The 22,479-nt window shown below is 27.2% G+C and overlaps 1 protein-coding gene across 5 annotated transcripts in view; it reads left to right on the top strand.

The window, feature by feature from the left end:
• LOC107445938 (uncharacterized) overlaps positions 1 to 22,479 on the top strand; it is a 239,283-nt gene that overhangs the window by 167,480 nt on the left and 49,324 nt on the right. For 3 of the 5 annotated variants that reach the window (XM_087154690.1, XM_087154692.1, XM_087154691.1), the window contains 2 exons: positions 81 to 138; positions 4,640 to 4,738. In XM_087154690.1, the coding sequence (XP_087010816.1) occupies positions 81 to 138; positions 4,640 to 4,738 (157 nt within the window). The remainder of the gene's footprint in view (positions 1 to 80; positions 139 to 4,639; positions 4,739 to 22,479) is intronic. The other 2 variants (XM_087154693.1, XM_087154694.1) reach the window with 1 other exon arrangement.

Genomic DNA, 22,479 nt, shown 5'->3' on the forward strand with positions numbered 1-22,479 from the left:
TTAAAATCTTTTTAAAGTAACAAAATCTATTTTTCCTTTTGCTCTAAATTGGAATTAATAAAATTATTTTTATTTTGCAGCCAATCCTTCCAATATTCCCCAAGAGCAAAAATCATCATATATTTGCCAACCATCACCGTAAGTATATTTTTCTTTATTTTATTTATTATTTATTTTTTAAATTATTACCATTGTATTTCTGAAAATTGAGTAGCTCTGAAACGCTATTTTTTTCTATCATTTCATTGTTAAGATTAGATGACGCACTTTTCAAGCTCGTATATTTTATCACTACCTCTCGGATTTCCCAATTTGAAATTTGCAATTTTGAGTAGAAGTTTCAGGACTCTTCTATACTATTCATATTTTTTTTCCATCAGATACAGCTGACATATTCTTGCATTTATTGTTTTTTTCCCCCCTTTTGGATTTCTTTATGTTTTTGCCTCCCTTACAATTAATTTACGTGTCATTGTATTTGCATTTTTATTTCTGAATTTTTTTTCCTGTTTATTTGAATGAAATAATTTATACACGTTCGTATGAAGTAAAATATTAATTATAGATCCCATTCTTAACAAGGATTCTACAAATATATACGTTTAAACATACGTCGTTGCGTTTTGACGTACGTTGTGACGTAGGATGTATTTACTCTAGAAAAAGACCGAAGAAACTTTTTATTGCTAGTGCTATTTTGTTTCTAAACAGATAATATACTCTAAAAATATTATTTTTTGACACTCCTTTTTTTTCTTATTTGGTTTTATTGAGAAGAAAATAGTCCGCTTAGAATATAGTATATTCCAATACATTAATCCTCATGACATACCGGAGCAACTGTTTTTATTGCGGTTCATTCCAGAAAATGTACTATATTATTTCTAAGTAGACAATACTGCAACATTTCTGTATATTACATGTTTTAAAAATTATTACGTTTAAACACTGATTTTAAAAGCTGAAGTTTTATTAAAGAAAAATAGGCATTTGTTTATTTTTAAAATAAATATATCTGTTAGAGTATTCCAATATTTTATTATTTTTTTTAAAAGTCCGGAGCAACAAAGTATTGCCGTATTTTGCGGCTGTTTCTAGATTGATTTAAGTAAGTACATATCTGTTAAGGGATAATATACCTTAAAATTGTTACTTTTGAGAAAAACACTTGTTACTCATTTAATTTCTGAAGAATAGTTAGTAAGTATTGAAATTTTATTATTTCTCTTAACCTCCGTTGCTTTCGAAAGCAGTAAATGGGGTCTTCATTTTTAGGTAGTTTATCAAAGCTAGACCGCACTACGTTATTCATTTGACTGTAAAATATGCTATTTTTATAACGATTTTGAATTTGTAACAGATATTCATGACTGTAAGGCTAATCTTTAAACAATGATCAACAGAACCAGTATTAACCGAAGCATTGTTAATCATTAGCCATGATTAACCATGATTCAGTAATAGCTCTTAATGCTAATTCTGAAGCCGGCTCAAAATAAAATGTCATTACAAAGAAAAGCCTCAGTTTTGGGAAAAATTAAAACATTTTTGATTTATTTTTTTCAATATTTGATTGCCAAATTTTGACAATTTATCTGTGCTCAGAAAAATTGTCAAAAATCTGAAATTGCTAATTGATTTTTATTTCGGAGGAAAAATCTTGCCAAATTGGCTATTTTTAAAAAAAATAACTTTTAAATGATTAAAAACTTTTAGTGCGTTTTAAAGCACAGATAAATCTTGACAGAAAGATGGCGCATATAGATTAAAATTATTAACAGTGGCTTCTTTTTTATTCATTTCTTTTGCTTCGACTAACACTTGCAACAAAAGATTTGGCAGCATATTATTAAAAGCAGCCAGATTCGGAATCTGATGAATTACATCACCATATTTTGAACTAAAAACCAAATCGATAAATTATTTCCACTAATATTATTTTACCATCACTTTAGTCAAAATATCTTTTTCTTCCAGGAAATATAATTTTTTTTTTAAATAAATGTAAGATTCCAGCAAATTAACAGAATAGCCATTCAACCTAATAAATACTGATATATATAAAGCTTACAACTAATTACGACTTCAGCATGTTCTGCTTATAAAGACATTTAATGTTTATTATAATTACAAATAAACTCAAAATTAAACATTATTGGCTAATTCACAAATATATTGATCCTTTATGTCACATTGTAAATCTAGTACGTTTTTCTAGAAACAAAAATTCGATTAAAAGTCAAAAATTTAAAATTTTATCGTTTATATGCATTCCAACTATCTACAGCTACGTTGTTTACGAGCTGAAGCTTATTTCCTAAGCGTTGGATTATTGCTATTTTGTTATAATTATAACTGAAAGGCTTAAGTAGTTTAAAGTACTATTTTTAATTTTTGTTTAACAAACTGCGCAGCAAAATTTACACAAAATAAGCTTTTTTATCAAAAATAAATTAACCTATAAACTTATCTGTCACTTTGGAAATAAAAAGAAATATATTTCGAACAATAATAAAAGTTATTTCGAACTGATTTAAAACGACTTATATTACTTTTGTGATTATACAGCTATATCTAATAAAGTTACTTTCATGACAATTTACCTGTTACGGATCATTTCTTTGCAATACGAAGTGATTATTTCGTTCGTTTACTTGTTTAGATGATAATCATTGAATTCGCATTTGCAACTATTGATTCGTTTATAATATGTTTTTACGAAACAATAAATATTGATAAGGAGAAAAAATTAACAGGCTTATTCTCTGACCAGGCGATAAAAAAATTTCAGAGATTAGTTTTGCCAAAATGACGTTACGCACCTAAAATATTTAAGAATTTTTTTGCGTGTTACGTCAATTTGGCGCTTTTCATCACTGAGTATTTTTATCGCCAAGTCAAAAAAGAATCCATTTATGCTTGTATTAGAAATATTTCAAAGTTTGTTTTAATAAATGTATAGCTGCCAACATTTATTCTTCCCTAAAGTTATAATTGGTAATGATAGGTGAATAACAATTGAATTAAAATTGTGATAAAAACTATTTCGTTAACACTAGCAAAATTTCTATATATTTATTTAAATTTTATATATGTAGTGGTAATCAAAATCTTTTTATATTAACTTTAATAAAACAAGAATCGTATTTTACTATTGTGGTCGTAATTGTCCTGATAAATCAGGACAGTGCTTTTTTAAAAATGAAAGTGGTAGCAAAATTACTGCCATCTGTTGAGGGAATTATGCATGACTACAACTGATGAAAACGAAAAGGGCATCATTATCTTCAACCGTTACCAATCCACTGTTGAAGATCTACGACGAACTTTCCCCCCAAAAATTCTATCCGCTGTTCTTCCGATTTATTCCTTATTTGATTTCCTTGGACAAACAATCTGATATTTAATTCTCAAAGAATATATACAGAGTGTTTAGTAAAGATCGCCCTTAATCTATGATTCTAGTATCCTTATCAAAAAGGAAAAAGTCTACACATTGGGTGTTGCATAATAATATTTAAGCGAGGAAGGAAAAAGAAAACGCCATTGAAATATGACGTCACAGTTGAGAAAGGGGGGAAAACACATAAAAAAAGGTTTAATTGCTGTAATGAACCTTTGAAAGTGTTTCGAATCAACTCCTTTCTTTCATCTATTAACCAAACCTGTCTAATTGTATGTTACACCTGCCTTCCTCTACTGTGATTTGTCAGAATTCGAAAGCGTGTGTTTTTCTTGTTTAAATATTAATTTGTGACCCAATATGTGTATGACTTATCTTCTTTTTTTTATATCCTGATTCGAAAAATATATATATGAGCAATTCTACAAATAAACGCCCATTAGGCGGCCAAAAAAAAAATTTTTTTTTCTGGTTGGGCATGCTATTTTTACATGAACTTTCTTCTTTTTTACACCCTAAAAGAGTAAGAAAAAAACGTGAACATGAAATTTTTTCTTTGTGACATACTTTAAATAAATCTGATAAATCTGAGCCATTTACTCAGATAAAACGATTTTTACATAAATATAATATTATTATAATGTCTCTCTAAAATGTATTTATAGAGATTTCATACTATAAGATTGTATTTGACTATAAAAAACGAAAATAAAAAAAAAATGATCAAAGTTCGTAAATTGAAAAAATCGGGAAAAATTTAAAATTGGTATTTTGTCATTTAAAGTATGTCACAACGAAAAAATTTCATGTTCACGATTTTTTCTTGCTTTTTTAGTGTGTAAAAAGGAAGAAAATTCATGTAGAAATAGCGTGCCCCCCCCCAATTTTTTTTGGCCGCCTAATTGGCGTTTATTTGTAGAATTGCTCATATATGAATGGCAGTTTTTACGGAACGCCTTGTACGCGTGAAAAAAATATTTTCTGCGTCTATTTTAAGAGATATTGAAGCTAATATAAGAGAATCTAAATTAGTCTCTTCAAGTACTGGTTACCACTTTTTATTTTAAAGGCAATGTCCCGTTATCAAGAAAGGACTGCTAACTCTTTTTACTACCACTTTAAATATAAAAAGAAAATGCCCCTAAAAATTCGAGAGAACTGGCAGCTGTCTAAATGTGATTTTTTTTTCGGACACAGGAATGTTAGGTTAAAGGGGAAATATTTTTTAAATTCTAGAATTGTGAAGTCTGTCAGCCCTTTCCCAAATCTGCAATCCCAGAACCAACTTCAAACTGGTTTAGTGACTGTGAAAATTGAAAAACCAGAACCTCCTGCGTAAGTACCATGTTTTTATTTATTTAGTCTTTCTTGATGATAAACAAAGTAAGTTTTTAATTTTTTATGACTGACATAATAATTTTGCTCAATATCTTTATAAACTAATTCAGCGTCACCCAAATGCTTGTCAATGCAAAATGCGCTATTTGTTATTTGTTGCTATGAGTTTCGAAGAAATATTTGTAGAGTTTTAAATTAAACAAAAATAACAAAATCGAATTTTTTTAAAATTTTGAATTGATGCTCCCTAAATTGAATACATTTCTTTTAATATTAATGTCACCTTTTCAAACGAAAATCGACTAATGTCACACTCTTTTTCGTATTATATTTACCAATTAGGGGAGTGTCGGGTACCCCCGCCCACTGTCAATTTCATATGTATAGAATATTTTTTCAAGTCAATGGGCCATCGGACATTAATTGTTATATTAAAAAAAGATTATTTTCAAAGTTTCAAGTATTTATGCAGCTGGTAACATGGTAAACAATAGTTTTGAAAATATGGTGAATACAGTAGTCATGAAATTAAGAAAAATTGGTTGAATGTTTCGATTAAACTTCATTTTAATACTAAAAAAATTATTTTTTCTATACATACAACATTAAAGTATGTAGTCTTAAGTTTAATATGCACAAAGAAAGAAGTTTATATGTGAAAAATTGTTCGAGTAATTACAAATTTACCAAAAAATTGGATGTCGGGCAGCCCCGCTCACATGAATGTCGGATATCACCACCCAATTTTATTTCATCGATAAATGTACGGTTGCAAAGATTATTATTTTATTGCTTCAAATTTGAATGTTATATGCATTTCACTAAATGCTATATGCATTTCACTAAAAGTATATAAATATGTAATAAATAAAGTAATTTTGTGATAAAAATGATAAATGAGGTTTATCTATTGTCAATACATTGGTCATTTTCATTTACACCTGAAAAAACAGTCAAAAAACATAATTTTTGTAGCTGGGCGGGGCTACCCGACACATTTTGAAAAGAGCTGAAAAACATGTTTTTTTTTAATTTCTATAATTTTAAGTTAAACTATTCTTTTTATGGTTTATTCTTTTTGCATTATTTTATTAGATGATAAAACAATAGAAACATACAAAAAGATTGATTATTACTCAATATTATACAGAAATGTAAGCAATACTCCTTGAATGGGCGGGGCTACCCGACTCTCCCCTATATAAAAATAGCATAATCGAAGTTTTGAAAACGCCACGATGTTGCCAAAATTGATTTCTGATAACACTAGCGTCACCTTTTTATAGGGAAATCAAACAAAATAACATTACATGTTTGTATGAAAATTTTTGCCGGAAAGGAATTCATAATAATTAGCAGGTACTTGAACCTAATACTTCCTGAACATAAAACTTGATCCATAAAAATGTATCACGTGACGGCCTCATAATTACGATTAGTAAGGCTTCTAATAATGAGCAATAAAACAACACAAGTCATGAACAAAATTAATTTGAAATTTCTCGTATTAAATTTTTTTTAATATTTTACTTTTAAATTTTTTTTAACATAACTGATTAGCTTTTTAAAATTAAGTTTGACAATTAAATCACGTATAATTATTAAGATAAGTTTTTTACTTAATATTCTCTATGTTTATTATCGTAGCTATTCTTTATCTTTGCTTTCATTCTTTTTTTTTTTTTTGGTGTTTCAGCACTTTCTTTCTCAGAATGATTATGTACTCTTAAAGAGATGTTTTCAAACAACTTTCAAAAACATCATGCTGGGTCATACAAGGATGTTAAGCTAACGGCATTTTTAAAACTTGTTGCCTTGGCCTCATATTATCTCTAGTTTCAAATTACGCCATGCCAGAAATAATATTCTGGACCAAAGATGTTGTCTATTTTATTTTATTGGTCTCAAAAAGTCGACAAGGGTTTGAGAAATCATAGCAGCTAATTAATGGTTTGATTATGTCGTAACCTCGTGCAATTCTTTTATGCTTTTTATTAGTTTTTTTTTCCTTCTTTCTTTCTTTCAATCCTTTGTATGATCCACTCGATAAAGTTAAGACGAAGAAAAGATTTTATTCTTTCGTTTTGTTATTATTATTATTTGTTTAATAGTTTGTTTTTATCAGGAATATCTTAGATTTAATGAAATAGCAGATAAGCTTACAAACTTTCGAAAACTTTATGAAACTAAGATTATATAAGAGTTTTTTATTTTGTATAATTACGGTAGTTCTGAGTTAGTAAATTTCTTTAATACATTTCGTTATATATATATATATATATATATATATATATATATATATATATATATATATATATATATATATATATATATATATATATATACGCACACACACAGGGTTATTCATAATTCCCTCCACCTGTAAACGCCATTTTTCTTTACTACAACTGGCTTCAGTGGTACATGTTACTGCCATCTACCGACAACTGCTTAAATTAAAACTTGAATACTTTCGGAATAATTTCATATGTTCTTTTTTGCCATATTCGTTTTGGTTTTTTTACTATAACGCTTCGAAACCCCGGAGGGAATTATGAATAACCCTGTATATATATATATAGATAAAATATGATTGTTATTTTAACCTCTTTTTTTCGGAACTAGATAAATTCTAAAATTTTAATGGGTTCATTTATTTTTTTAGAGAAGTTGTGTAAGTTCATGCCTCAATTTTTCTATTAATTTTGGGCAAATACCGATAGGAATTGAAGCGGTCATTATTAAAAGGGGGTATGTTACAAATCTGCGCTTTCGAGAAAAAGTTTAAAAAAAAAAAAAAAAAAAAAATTCAGTTGTGGAAAGGTTGTTTTAATTGCTTCCAAATTGTTGGATTCTTTTCTTTAAGCAGTCTAGAATATTACTCAGTATTTGATGATAGGTGATTGATATTCCAAAACTAACAAAAAAAACTTATTTTTGTAAAAATGTTACATTGACCACTTCAACTATCCACTAAATACTATACGTTTATTAATTTTAACAAAGCGAATGTCTTTGGAATAGGTTACAGCTAATCGATGATTAAACGCAGTGTCAGTTTAATGACAATCAGCGAATAGATTAGTCACTCTTCTGTGACCTTACAAAATTCTGTTGTTGCGAACACAACTTGATTTTAACAATTAGTTTTCCTCTAACTTTTGGTAAATTGTTTTTTGAAGTTCACAGGTAAAAGTTATAATCTTATTCTCTTAGAAAACGTTTAAAAAATTCCCTTTAGTTTAAATTGTTAAAATTTTTTTACTCCCTCATCGCGATGGACGAGATAACTCGTCTTCCATGAATATTCACTGTGCGCTAGGGGCGAGATAACTCGGCCTATACAGAAAGTTTTTCTATATTGCAGCTTGCCCAGCTACCTATTTTTCCAAAATTTTAGCGTTTTTCAGTCCATAATATTTGTCTTTACAATAATTTTAAATAGATTCTATTTCTTGCTGCTTCTGTTGCGTCAGTATCTGACCAAATATCTGCGTGTTATTGTGTCTCATCCGTCCTTCATTTTTAGTCGAATCGTCTGACTTTGTGGAATCCTGAGTAAAACATTTTGCGGTGCCCACAAAACATGTTTTTCTTCTTATTTATTTATTATTATTATTTTGTGGGCCCCTTTGAATTATAGAAACTACTGCTTTCTTTTCTAATACTAAAATTAAATTTAAAAAAATGTAAAATACTATCGGCAGAACTTGGGAGGCCGCATGAAATCTTAGAATTGCATGGATAAATGCTTTGATTACCCCAATCACGGCTTTGTTTTTTAGTATTGCAATCATTTTATCAAAATGTGTAAATGCATAAGTTTTTTTCGGCCAAACTTTCACAATATGTGGGCCATCTAAAAGTAAGTAATATCGTATTTAGCGTCATAAGTGTTTTTCCTTAACGATAAATAAAAAAACGAAATTTCACCAATCGTTAAACATAATTAGAAAACTCCGATTTATCGAGCGAATTCCTTTGGTCTCGACGTTTTCGTTATAAGCGAGTTCGATGTATTAGCATGAAACAAATTAAAACAAATTAATATATTTTCTAAAAACAATCATTTTTGAAAGGAAAAAAAAACAGCAATATCTATATCTTTTATCCCAGTTATTCTATCAGAATCGCACTTCAAACTTATCGCTCTTTTACAATTTCTGCTTCAGTACCCAAAATCGGCTTAAGTGGGTGTTGGGTGCATAAATATTTCTGCAGCATTGGAAGGAGTTATAACTGTTATTCCGTGTTGATCGATAAAATCTTCGTGACGTCATCAAGAATTGTTGTCGTCACGGATGTCATCCCCCTTCCCACGCCCTATCAACTGCGTGTACGTCATCAACGTGGACATCCCCTTTTAATTTATATTATGGCCTCCGCTTGGCTATTTTTAGGTCTATATATATGTAGTTATACCAATCACCTTATAACAAGTTCTTTTGAAGAATTAGTTAAATTTATACATCAAAGTAATCAGTAAAGATTTATATTTTAACGAATCACTCCCACTCTCCGAAAACTATTCCTATGAATTTGACTATTTAAATGTATGCATTTATGTTTGTTTGGGGCAAGTAGCTATTTATAAGTTTGTTAAAGCTTATCTGAGTGACAAAATTTATAAGTATAGGGCAAACACAGGGCGACAAAATTGTATTACATATGGCGATTAGCGAAATTGTCTGCAAGTCGTCACCCAATCGCCACTTTTTTTGTTTTCGTCGAAAATTTTTATTTTTATTTATTGTTATTTTTATTATTATTATTATATTATAATTATTTTTTAATTTTATTATTATTATATTATAATTATTTTTTAATTTTATTTTTATTATTATTATTATTATATTATAATTATTTTTTAATTTTATTTTTATTATTATTATTATATTATAATTATTTTTTAATTTTATTATTATTTTTATTATTATTATTATATTATTATTTTTTTATTTTATTATTATTTTTATTATTATTATTATTTTATTATTATTTTGTTAATAAATGTAGTATTTTGAATATTTTATAATGTTCTGAAAATTACTATATTTCATACTTGTTTCTAAAGGTTTTCATCGAATTATAAAAAAAACCGCGTAATGTTAACCAAATTTTAAAAAATGGTTCAAAGCAAATACCTTACATAATTAATATCAAGTTTTTTTATCACTTAAAATTTTTAAAGTTTGGAAAAATATCCACTGTTAAAAATGTTACCACTAGACATTGGCCACTAGCTGAATTTCCTAGTTTTGACCTACATAAGGGTAATAGAACACACACACTTTTTTGCCATAAATCATAAGAGGATCTCAAATGAAAAAAGCGACTACCACGAGGCAAAAAAAAAAAAAAAAATAAATAAATAAATGAAAGTAAAATAACAAAGCTTAAAAATATTTATTAAATTATATAAACATGTATGTCACGTAGTTTTTATGGAAATGCGCAAAATTTGAAGCAAATCGGTTGATTAGTTCTCGAGATATCAAAACTTAAAGAAACAATTTTAAAAACTGTGGCAGGTCTTAGTAAGAAAACTAATATTTTAAATTGTTTATCTCGTAAAGTTTTGGAAGGATTTTCTTCAAATTTTGTATTTTATAACGAGTAAGACTTTAATATACAGGGGGGAAAATTTATTCCTTTTCATTTTTTGCAATTTTCTTTTATTTACTTCACTCCCTTAAAGCAATCTACCCCCAATTTTGAATTATTATAATTGTAGAATGACTATGCTTTTAGTTATTTCTAGTTATGGCTCTAAACTAAACACCCCCCCCCCCAAATGCTTCTAATTTTTAAAGTAGTAAAAGGGTTGGCATAACTTGGCATTTTTGAACTTCTCCTCGACGTGAAATAATTTTTTTTCTTCCCCTCGGTCAGGGGGGTCCTTGCCAATGATTATCAGCGTCGCCATTTAATTTGCACATATAGTGCTAATTGAAATTATGTGTACAGCGCTGGATTTAAAAAGAAAAGCGAAATACTCTGAATAAATTTTATCTAATGATACTATTTTCAGGGAACTATTCGATCAATTTCGTTCAAATTTTGTATTTTGCCATTTAAAAATTATGTTCTTTAAAATGATTTAAAAATTTGTACGACTTACGTTAAAAAAATTTTCGCTTATTTTTAAATAAAATAATAATTACTAAAAATTATTTTTAGCATTGAGTTTTCTTTGGATAAACGAATTTCATAATTAAGTGCCAACATTTTTTAATTCGCTGAAAAAGTTCTCCAGATATGGAGAGATATTCGTTAAAAGTAAAATTGACATTAAGGGGAGCAAACTTTTGATCGCTCTTCTGCCCAAACTATTAAGGCCATATTTCCCCCTAATATTTTGGGGGTCATGAATCATAATTCGTCGAAAAGAAGGTATGTTTATTCAGAGAAAGTATGTTTTGGGTCTTATATAGTAACTTAAATATCGTCTGCACTAACTAATTAGCATCTTTGAGGTCACCTCCTCCAACCATTATAATTCAGTTTTAACGTAAAAACCTGATCATTAAATCAAAAGTTATTCAGCGTGTTTTTTTCGCTCTGTACAAATGTGCTATAATCAAAAATAATATATTAATTTCTGTACATTTTGCTATAGAGACTTGCAATTGGCATGCATTAAATTTTCAATATTAAATCGTTACTACATTTTCTTCTGGGAATTAACCTTTTGGGGTTTAACACGGGTTCCGCAACCCAGAGAAGTCATTGTGATCTTTCCCTTCTCTTTTTCCTTTAGTTTTTGCAGCAGACTTAGCTTATACCACCGTTTGAATTCGTTACCTTGAATACACATGTCTGATTTTAGTGCGGTGTAACTGCTTCTGATTTTTATGCTGTTTAATTATATCCAATTCCATCCAAAAAAATATTGAGCGAATTCCTCCAAAGTCAATCTTTTGTTTTTTAAGATAGTGTGTAACACCATTTCAGTTTGAATTTTAAATATTTTAATAGCCATGAAGAAAGCTTTGCAACTCACTTCCCTTAGTTGTCCCTTTTTCTAATAATGAAACATTAAGTTTTAAAAAAAGATAGCATTTTAAAAGTATTTTGATTATTAACCAATTTTATTTCCCACTTTTTTTTGTTGCTTTTCAATTGTTTCCAAAAAATTTTTCAAAATTTCTGCTGATAAAAATTCTTTTATGAATTCTCCCCTTTTTTTTAATGGAAATACATTGTTGTCTTAGAATACATTTTTAGTTCTGAACTCGTTGCAATTTCTTAGTTCAAAAGATAAATAAATTTCTATTTATTTTAAGCATCTTCTGATTTATTTACGTACAGAATTCAACTGAGAAAAAATGTATAACATCATCTACTTGTATTTGCAAAACGTATTTTCTTTATTGATCGAGTCAAACAAATAAATTACTATTGGTTTTTCCCTCTTCACTAGCCAGGAGTTGAATTCGTTTTTCTCAACAGTTGTTCAGAACAATCCAAGATGTAGATTCAATGCTAAAAACTGTTCATATTAATTTTTGTTTTCAATTTTTGACGCTGCAAGCGTTTTCTCATGAACTGCGTCTACTCGGTCTACACAGCAAAGACTTGAAATGCTTGACGCATAATACTATTTTCTTACTTTTTTCGCATGCATAATTTTCTCTTTAGTAGCGACCTTGAATCATATTTCCTCGTCTTGTTTCGGACAGGAAGAAAGGATGAAAAACATACCCGTTTTTTGAAAATATCTTCAGTACTTTTATGCGTGATTACAATAAAATTAGTTATTTATTGTTATAGAGACATTTGTCAATTTAAAATAAAAAAGAATAAATTATGTATTAAATTTTTAAAAGCAATTTTAATAAGTCGATTTTTATATTTTTTTTATTGTTTTTTTCCCTCCGGTATCATTTTTAAAAATAATAAACAAATAATTTTAATGAAGACATTCTAATGATTTCATTTACTAAAGAATATTTCATACTGCATTTAGGAAGAAAAAAATTATTGAATGACAGATCAATTTCATTGTTTATAAAAATAACAAATGAAACAATTTTTAAAGCCACCAGTGGAAACATCTGTTTTCAAATTTCTTGCTATAAACAAGTTACATTTTTGATTAAGTGACACAAATTATAAATTTGTATATTAATAAAAATATAGTCGAAGTCCGCTATAACGAATCGTCTGTGGACCTAGCCGTAAGACCACTGTAAGCGATGCTTCACTTGCAAGCGTATGAAATAACTATATCCAAAATGTTTGAAAAAAATATTTTTTAGCATATTGCTGTATTATTGTTGGAAAAAGTGATTGCATTAGTACATAATTTGCTCTGTAAACTATTATCCAACGAAGTATGTAGAGTCTCTCTACAACAAAGTTTCCTTATGTTGAATTTCTTATAACGAAATTTTAAATCGGACCACTAAATAGTAATTAAAATATTTTTCATATAACGAAGTGTTTTTCTCCCTATGACGGATTTTTCTGACGTCTATTTTTTAAATTTTCGTCTTGCTTAAAAATGTTTTTAATTTTTTTTCCATTTTCGCAGAATATACTTTTATTTTCTTTACAACATCTATTGATATATATTTTTGAACTTATCATATTGACTACAAATTTTGTTACTTTTGTTTAAATATCCTCATAAAGGAAATTTGATTTCACAGTAAACGAACTACCCATTTCTTAACTGTTCACTTAAGCGTATGAAATAATAATTACATAACAGTTCTGACGGGATCTCTAAAAACTTTCACTACAACAACCGAGTATTCACTATATCCCTCGTACATTATAGCGGAGTTAGACTGTGTTGCAATTGGAATAACAATATAATGATTAGAATGATTACAAATGATGAATTAGACTGATTAGAATAACAATATAATGATTAGAATGATTACAAATGATGAATTAGACTGATTAGAATAACAATATAATAATTAGAATGATTACAAATGATGAATTAGACTGATTAGAATAACAATATAATGATTAGAATGGTTACAAATGATGAATTAGAATGATTAGAATAACATAATAATGTTATAATAATAAATATAAAAAATAAAAATATTCCTAATTCTTCAAAATTTGAAATTTATATTTTGGAATTAACCTATAAGTTAACTGATTTTTTTGCAGCCTTAAATTTTAACGGCCCTGAATTTCACCTCTACAAGAACGGCTATGCTTGAAGATGTGCTATTCATTAGTTTTAGTTATTTGAAAGTTCGAGACTACTTCCTTGTGTTCACTACTTGCCAGTATTTAAACATCTTTGTTTAATTTACAAATTTTCTGTAAATATGAAGACAGCTGAGCTTACGAATATGTCATGTCATGTCAATGTAAATTTAAATCCGGTAAAAATTTAATATATCAAATGTTACAATCTTGATTTAAACAGAGTTAGAAGTCGAATGACGAATTTAATGAGAATAAAATAAAGAAATAAAACATAATTTTTCCGTACTAAGCAAAGTAGAATCTCCAATCAGGAAGCACTAGAGATTTGTCCTTTTTTTTAGGAAGACAGGATCTTAAATAATGTTTTAACATTCTATTAATTTGCAAGAGCAGCTCATGATTTAAAAAAGTAAGGGGTGCTAGAAAGTCAATTCAAAACATCATAGATTTTTTCAATATAAAATAATATAGCAATTGTAAACAAAAACCCCATCTTCAATAAATGAATTTTCTTTGAACTGAATATAGTAATAAGTATCAGCGTTATAATATTTGATTGTTAAAATTCTAAAAAATTGACAAAAACATAAAATATTTTCTATTGGCACTTCGCAACTGCGACTTTATTTATTCTAAAAAAATTATAAAGACTAAAAAAACAAACATTTTTTTTTACTGTCACGGCAAAACTTGCCATGAAAAGGCACAGGCGAGACGTAGTAATTGGGAAACAGCCAGGCACTCATCCAGTAACTTAGAAATGACGTCAAATAGGGAATGAAAAGGAAAAAAGATGAAGAAGCCGATGATGTTTTTAGTTTTTGACTGTGTACTTACTTGTTCGAAGGATTTCAAACATAGATTTTGACAGTAATGTATTGCCATCTAGTGAGAAAAAGCTCAACTTCTCAAATTATGATCATATGTTATCTTCTCATTCATAAACAGTGTAGAGATCACGTTCATGATCTATTTGGCTCATTTGACAGAAGAGTGGAGGAGAAAGATAAAACTCTTGAAAGCTCCATACATGGTAGTGCCATCTAGTGAACACAATTCGAACTTTTCTTGGATATGCATTAATTTATTAAGTAATAGTTGACAAAATTATTTTTATGAATATTTTTAAATTTTTTATATTATGATCTCAAAAAATGAACTTTTTTCTAAAACCTATTACTATATTGTAACGAAAGCCATATAAAATATATTTTTAGTATTTTATTTGGTAAAACGAAAAGTTATTATAATTATATCTAAACGCCGACTTAAAAATTTTAAAGCTTTTTCACAAAACATTGCTGTTTTATAATTTATTTATTTTTTATAAATTCTTTCTTTGTTTAAAAGAATTGATTATTATTATTTTAGATGTTTGCAAATCTATACTGAAATAGTAGATTGAGAAAAGAAAATGTAATAATTTTTCAACAACCATTAATAAATTTAAATTAAAAATAGTATTTCATAATTGGGAAGATGCACTTATCGCTTGATTTGTTTAATGATAAATTTAATTTTTATATATTCAATGTACTTAAAATTTTGTATGAAAATTAATTGTATTAATGTTTTTTTTCTGTGATATTAAATAAAGGAATGTAATAGTTATGATAAAAACTATTATATTTATTATAGACTAGTAAATTAAAATTTGAAAAACTTTGTTTTTTTTCTTTCGAAATTCGGAAACTTGTATGCTTGATAATTTTTTTTAAACTAATCAATGCATTATCAAATTGCTATTTTAGATGTATAATTTAAGACACTGTAATTATTTAAACTTTAGAATTGTAGTTCTTACTACTTAAATCATACATTTCACAACCTAAATCAAATCAGACATGTTTTTCTGAGAGTAGGGTGTGTATTAGGAATAATTTTCATTTTCACTAATTGGTGATTCTAATTCCATTTTCTTGCGATTAAGCCCGATAATGATTTGTCAGCTTTTGATGACATTTTATCTTTTTTTTTTTTAATTCACTTAAAATAAAATATTTGTGATCTCTAAGGATATTTAGCATGAGTAAAAACTTGAAGGCCTGTGAAAACCTTGCATAAAATTGTATAAAGTATATTGTATCTTAAAGTATAGAATTAATACACCAAACATCATTTGTAATTAGCAGAAAAACGTTCGCACCAGTGGCGTGCCAGCCGGGGGAGCAGAGGGGGCAGTCGCCCCCTCTGAAATTTTAGTGAGGGGGCAAACAATATATTTCGCCCCTCCTGAAATTTAAACATTCGAGAAAATAAAATCAAGTAAAATTCCGAGTAAAAAATAGTCAAAAAGTAAAATTTTAGAAAAAAGTAACTTTTTAGTTGAACTTTGTAGCTATTTTCCAAGTAAAAAACCTAATTTTCCTCTGAAATTAAAGTAAGAGGTTATAATAAATATGAAGGCAAGAAATAAATTTAGGTAAAATTGGTAATTTTAGGAAAAAACAAATTTTTTTTTTTTTTTTTCAATTTTGAAGCTATTTTTCAAAAAGAAAACCTTATTGTCTTCTGAAATTTAATTAAAGGGCCTGTATTGCGTTTCGCCCCTTCTGAAATTTAGACATTCACAAAAATAAAGTCAATTTAAATTAGTAAACTTAAAGGAAGAAAAAAACTTTTTTCAACTTTGAAGCGATTTTCTAAGAAAAAAAACTTTATTTAATTCTGAAATTTAAATGAAGGATGAGTAATGCACTTCGCCCCTCTTGAAATTTTGCCATTCGTGATAATAATGTCAAGTTAAATTGATAACTTTAGAAAAAAATAACCATTTCTTTTTCAACTTTAAGGTTATTTTCGAAATCAAAAATTACTTATTTTACTGTGAATTTAAATTAAGGGGGCGAATAACGTGCTTCGCCCCTTTTGAAATTTAGCCATTCTTGAAAACATAGTTAAGTTCAATTGGTAATTTCAGAAGACGAAAAAGAACTTTTTCTCAACTCTGAAGTTTTTATAAAAAAAAAATGTAAGAAAAAAAACACTATTTTCTTTTGAAATTCAATTGAGGGGGCGAATAGTGTGCTTCGCCCCTTCTAAAATTTAACCATTCGTGAAAATAAAATTAAGTTGGTAATTTGGAAAAAAAAAGAACTTTAAAAAAAAAAAAACATTTTTTTTGTCTTAAATTTAATTGAAGAGGCGAATAGTGTACTTAGCCCTTTACAAAATTTAGATATTCGTGAGAATGAAGTCAAGTTCAATTGGTAACTTTAGAGAAAAAGATCCATTTCTTTTTCTACTTTAAAGCTATTTTCGAAATTAAAAACTTTATTTTACTGTGAATTGAAATTGAGGGGGCGAATAATGTGCTTCACCCCTTCTGAAATTTTGCCATTCGTGAAAATAAAGTTAAGTTAAATTGGCAATTTTAGAAAGAAAAAAAAGAATCCTTTTTCAACTTTAGTTTTTTTTTTTTTTTTTTTAAGCTCTATTTTCTTCTGAAGTTTAATTGAGTGATATTTAGACATTAGACCCCATTTGATATTTAGACATTCATGAGAATGAAGTCAAGTTAAATTGATAACTTTAGGAAAAAAGCACTATTTTTTCCCCTTTAAAGCTATTTTCTAAGTAAAAAACTTTATTTACCTCTGAAATTTAATTGAAGGGTGAAAAATGTGCTTCGCCCCTTCTGAAATTTAGCCATTCGTGAAAATAATGTCAAGTTAAATTGATAACTTTAGAAAAAAAGTCCTATTTTTTTTCTACTTTAAAGTTATTTTCGAAATCAAAAACTTTATTTTACTGGGAATTTAAATTAAGGGAGCGAAAAATGTGCTTCGCCCCTTCTGAAATTTAGCCTTTCGTGAAAATAAAGTTAAATTGGTAATTTTAGAAAAAAAAAATTTAAACTTTAAAGTTTTTTTTTAAAAAAAAAAATTCCTCTGAAATTTAATTGAGGGGGCGAATAGTGTTCTTAGCCACTTCGGAAATTCGTGAGAATGAAGTCAAGTTAAATTGGTAACTTTTGAAAAAAAGTACTGTTTTTTTTTCTACTTTAAAGCTATTTTTGAAATTAAAACTTTTATTTTTCTCTGAAATTTAATTGAAAGGCGAATAATTTGCTTTGCCCTTATTGAAATTTAAATATTCGTGAAAATTAAGTTAAATTGGTAATTTCAGAAAAAAAAACTTTCTAAAGACAAAGACTTTTTTTCCAGGTATAACTTTCTATATAATTAAAAGAAAATCTCATCCCAACTTCATCTCTTTTGCCCTTCCCTGGCGGAAAGAGTAATAAAATGCAACCTTCACAGATAAAAATTGGTTTCAAAGCCACCCCTGACTTTCAACAATTTCCTTTCCACCCACTTTGGCATATAATTCTGGTGGCCAAACCCCCCACAAAGACAGTTATCTGACTCCTCAAAAACAGCCACCTCATGTTACACACTGTGGGTAAAAGTACTTTGCTTCTTAAATTTTCATTTTTATGGCCTTTTGCTCCTTTGTCCTCTTTTTAAAATGTCAGATATCCACAGAAACATATCTTATTTGGATATCTCTTCGTAAATCGTCTCAAACAAGCAATTATCTAGATTTTCTGAGAAAACAGGTGTTTTAAGCTTTTAAGGGATCTAAACTAGGGAGGACTTGTTGACATTTTCTCTGGTCTGGTCTTTTTGTGATGAGACATTTCTTAGACTAACGTAAATAAACGCTCTCTGTTAATTTTTTTTTAGCTCTTTTAATTACATAATTTAAGTTATCAATTTCAAAAGAAAGCATATTTTTTTATTTTGTTTAATTGTTTTAAATTATTTGGTTGTTTTTTGTTGTTGTTGTTGTTGTTGTTGTTATTTTTTTTACATCAGTTTGAATTAAATAACGAATCGAAATTAAATAAAATCGAAATCGAAATTAAATAACAAGGAAGCGTAAAATAGATATCGAAGGAGGTAAGCAAATGTTTTCACTTCATTAAATTATTTAATGCTTTAATAATTATGCATTTATGTACTATTTGAATTGTTTCAGATAGTTGTTCGTATATCAAATACATTTAAATAGTACATTAGTTCATGATTTTACCGTTAGTTGTTGGTGTATGAATTAGTTTATGTTACGAATTTAATTTTTTTTTAATTGTTAAATAATATTTTGAATTCTTTTTACTTTTAAAAACTTTGTTTTTATTCGAAAATGAAATTCAACCTTTAATTTTTTAAGAAAATCCTAGTCAATAAAAAAATAATAAATAAAGTACCTTGAAATAAAAAATTTGTTTTCGTATTTTCGATTATTCTTTCAACTTTTAGGAGGTACATTTTAATATCGGTTCCTTAAGATCGTCAATGCCTTTATTTTATTGAAATTAATTTTCTTCTGCTCTTTTGGCACAAAAAGATTGCAGATTAATATACTAAAAATAAATAAATAAAAATGACTGAAAAACTATTGATTCTAAAAACAGGAAAATAACACGATTGAGAATGCATCATATCAGCTCTGAAAGGTGTTTTCCTTTTTCTAATTTTTTAAATTTACTATTTTATTTTTATCTTATATGATAACTATTATTATATTTATGATTACGTAGAGCAGAACTCTAACACCAAATCTGTTATACATTTACTCTCTCTCTCTCTCATGTGAAATAAACCAATTAAAAAAAAACATTATACACCAACAATAATTTGCATAAATAAGGATAATTCGTTTAAATAATGATAATTTTTATTTTAATACAAACAAATTAACTACCATTTTTATTTTTAACAATAAAAATGTTAAAAAATTATTCTTTAAAAAAGGTTTATTAAAAATTTTCTTAATATTTTATTATTCTCAGTAATAAAAACTTTAATTAAACGAAAAACTTATTTTTAAGAATGGGGCAATATTGGAGGGTAAAACACATTCCGTAACATAGGAGGGGAAAAAATTATCCGCGTAATTTTTGTAGTCTTTTTTTTTTTAATCATAATTTCATAGGATGCTAAAATTGTGTTAATTAACTTCGTGAAAGCTTTTTTCATGAATATTTCTTCTGAATTTAAAGTATTAATTTTCAAAAATTTTAATGCTGAAATTATAAATGCTGTTGATGGAGATTAAAAAATTAATGCGATCAATACTATTGTAATTCATCATTTCTTAAAAATGTGAATATTTCTCTTTATCAATTGAATATTTTTATTTTCCATTTTAAACATGACAATTACGACTTAAATCCAGATAAATTAAACTTTAACAATATGAGAAAAATACTACACATAAAACTACTTAAATTTCATTTATTTTTCCGCATTTTGTGTTATATTATATGTTATATATGTATTATGTGTTATATATATGTATTATGTGTTATATATGTTATATATATGTTATTGTGTTATATTTTTGTTTATTTTATTTTTCTCTTTAAAAATCCGAAGCAAATAAAATTCATTGTCAAGACAAGCCATTAAAAAGAATTTTTTATTTAGGAAAAAAGCTGTATAACCTTTTTCTTTGGTATTATATTTGCTTTGGAATTTCAAATAAATAAATAGTTCCCTGTCATAAATGTTTACTCATATATGACGTCGCGAATATATATATTTACATGCCTTTCTGATCAGAAGTTTCAATAGGCAAATTATTCAAAAAAGAATCTTCTTTGAAATATAGTCATATTTTTAGGTCCCTGTACACACTGGAGTAATGTAACTTTATTTTTAGCTCGATGTTAATTATATAACTGCTGAATATTTTTTTTATAGTGGCTTTTTAAAAGGAGAGCATATGTGATACATAAAACCGTAAAATTCCATCCAATTTCTATAAAATGTGTTGAAAATTTTTAATTTGAAATCAATAAGTAATTTCATTTTTTATAACTATATTTTTAACAGATTCAAGAAGTTTTATGAAATTGACAATTCATGACTTGCGTTATAATTAACTTGTTGACTAGGGATACTTTATTTAAGACTTTTTATGATTACTTTATTTATTTAATTTTAAGTTATGAGCTTCCATTGCCCATAAGTGATATATGCGCTAGTTTTATAAACTTAATTTATACAACAATACAGATATTTACTAAAATTGTCTGAAAAATTAAGTTTAAAAATAATAATAAAGTAATAACTTAGTTAATTAAATTAGCTCCAACTGTTATTATTCTTTTTTTAATTTTACAATATCATCTAATCTAATACGTCATATGGTAACCATATTATATATAGACAGAGCTATACTTTCTTCAAAGTTTAAATTTTATATTAAATCCATTTTTTGATTTTATAAAACCTTCGAAATACAATTTTCAGTGTCTGACCTGTTAATTCCATCATACCTGTCTTTCTGTATACCGGATAATAATAATAATCTGAATCAAAATATTTTGGTTTCATTTGATGGCCTGTAGCCTTAATAGCTTTGTTTAAAAAAATTTTCTTTGATAGACAATATCAATGAAACTTTGGCGTTAAGATTGTTGTTGTTATAAGATTGTTGTTTCATCAATTAACATAAATAACGCACGTCGCATGTCGTTTTTATCATCAGTTCTCAAATTCCTTTTATCCAATTTTAAAAGTTCTATAACTAATTTGTGTTTCGTTTAGTTTGCGTAACATAATAAAACTATAACCTATAGTTCAATTAAAAATTAACTTCAGAAATTTTTTTAGAATTTTGAAATTTATGTACAAAAAAAAAGTTATTTCTTATAAAATAATTTCAGAAAGCTAAAAATATGCAAAAATGAATATAGAAGTATGCACCAAAGAAAAAAATGGGATAATTTATTTTAAGATTTCGTCTGAAAGAGAAAAAAGAAGTCCCTGGGCAAAGTAGAAATCGGGAGCCATCGCCGATTTTATAGTTAATACATTCAATGTCAATTTCTCTTCTACTAATCAATTTTCAGGATCTCTTAAAACGAAAATCTTCGTTTAAGTTCCAATTTTTCATGCGATTTCCTGACAATTTTGAGGAATCTCAACCAAAATTATTAATTGTAGCATTTAGAAGAAGCAAACACATATTCATCGTCGACATTGACACCCAAATCTTAAAAAAAAGTTTAAAACATTGCTCAATTTTATAAAAAATTATTAAAATAATTGAATATCCATTTATTAGTAAATTATATTTAGTTTTTTTGCATCACATTATTTTTACTAGAAAAGCGATAAAAACAAAGATAAAAGAAAGCTATTGTCTTTTCATATTCTAATTGGTCAGTTAAATGTGAAAATTTACGGAACATGTACAGAAACGGCTAAACCGTGCAAACACAAATTATTATTTTGTTCAAATTTGAAAGTTATTTCGTTACTTGAGTGGTGAGGTTTAGCACTTTCTTGTAATATCTCGCATGCTCACGCACTTTTAATTTTTGATTCTGTGCTGTGCAGGTAATAATTATTTATGTACGTGAACTAACAAGAGGCTAAAGTTTTCTATTTTGTAGCAAAATCAAACAATGTATTGAGCGTAAATAAATAAATAAACAAAGCGAGCACTCTTAGATCAAACAATCGCATTTTCATAGGACTCAATTCGGATAGTTCGGGAACCTGACTTGAAATATGCGAAATAATTAGTGTAAGGGTAGACGATTT

The sequence above is a fragment of the Parasteatoda tepidariorum genome, chromosome 11, assembly GCF_982258835.1.
Source record: "Parasteatoda tepidariorum strain Cologne lab strain chromosome 11, Ptep-v5.0, whole genome shotgun sequence".
NCBI lineage: Eukaryota > Metazoa > Arthropoda > Arachnida > Araneae > Theridiidae > Parasteatoda > Parasteatoda tepidariorum.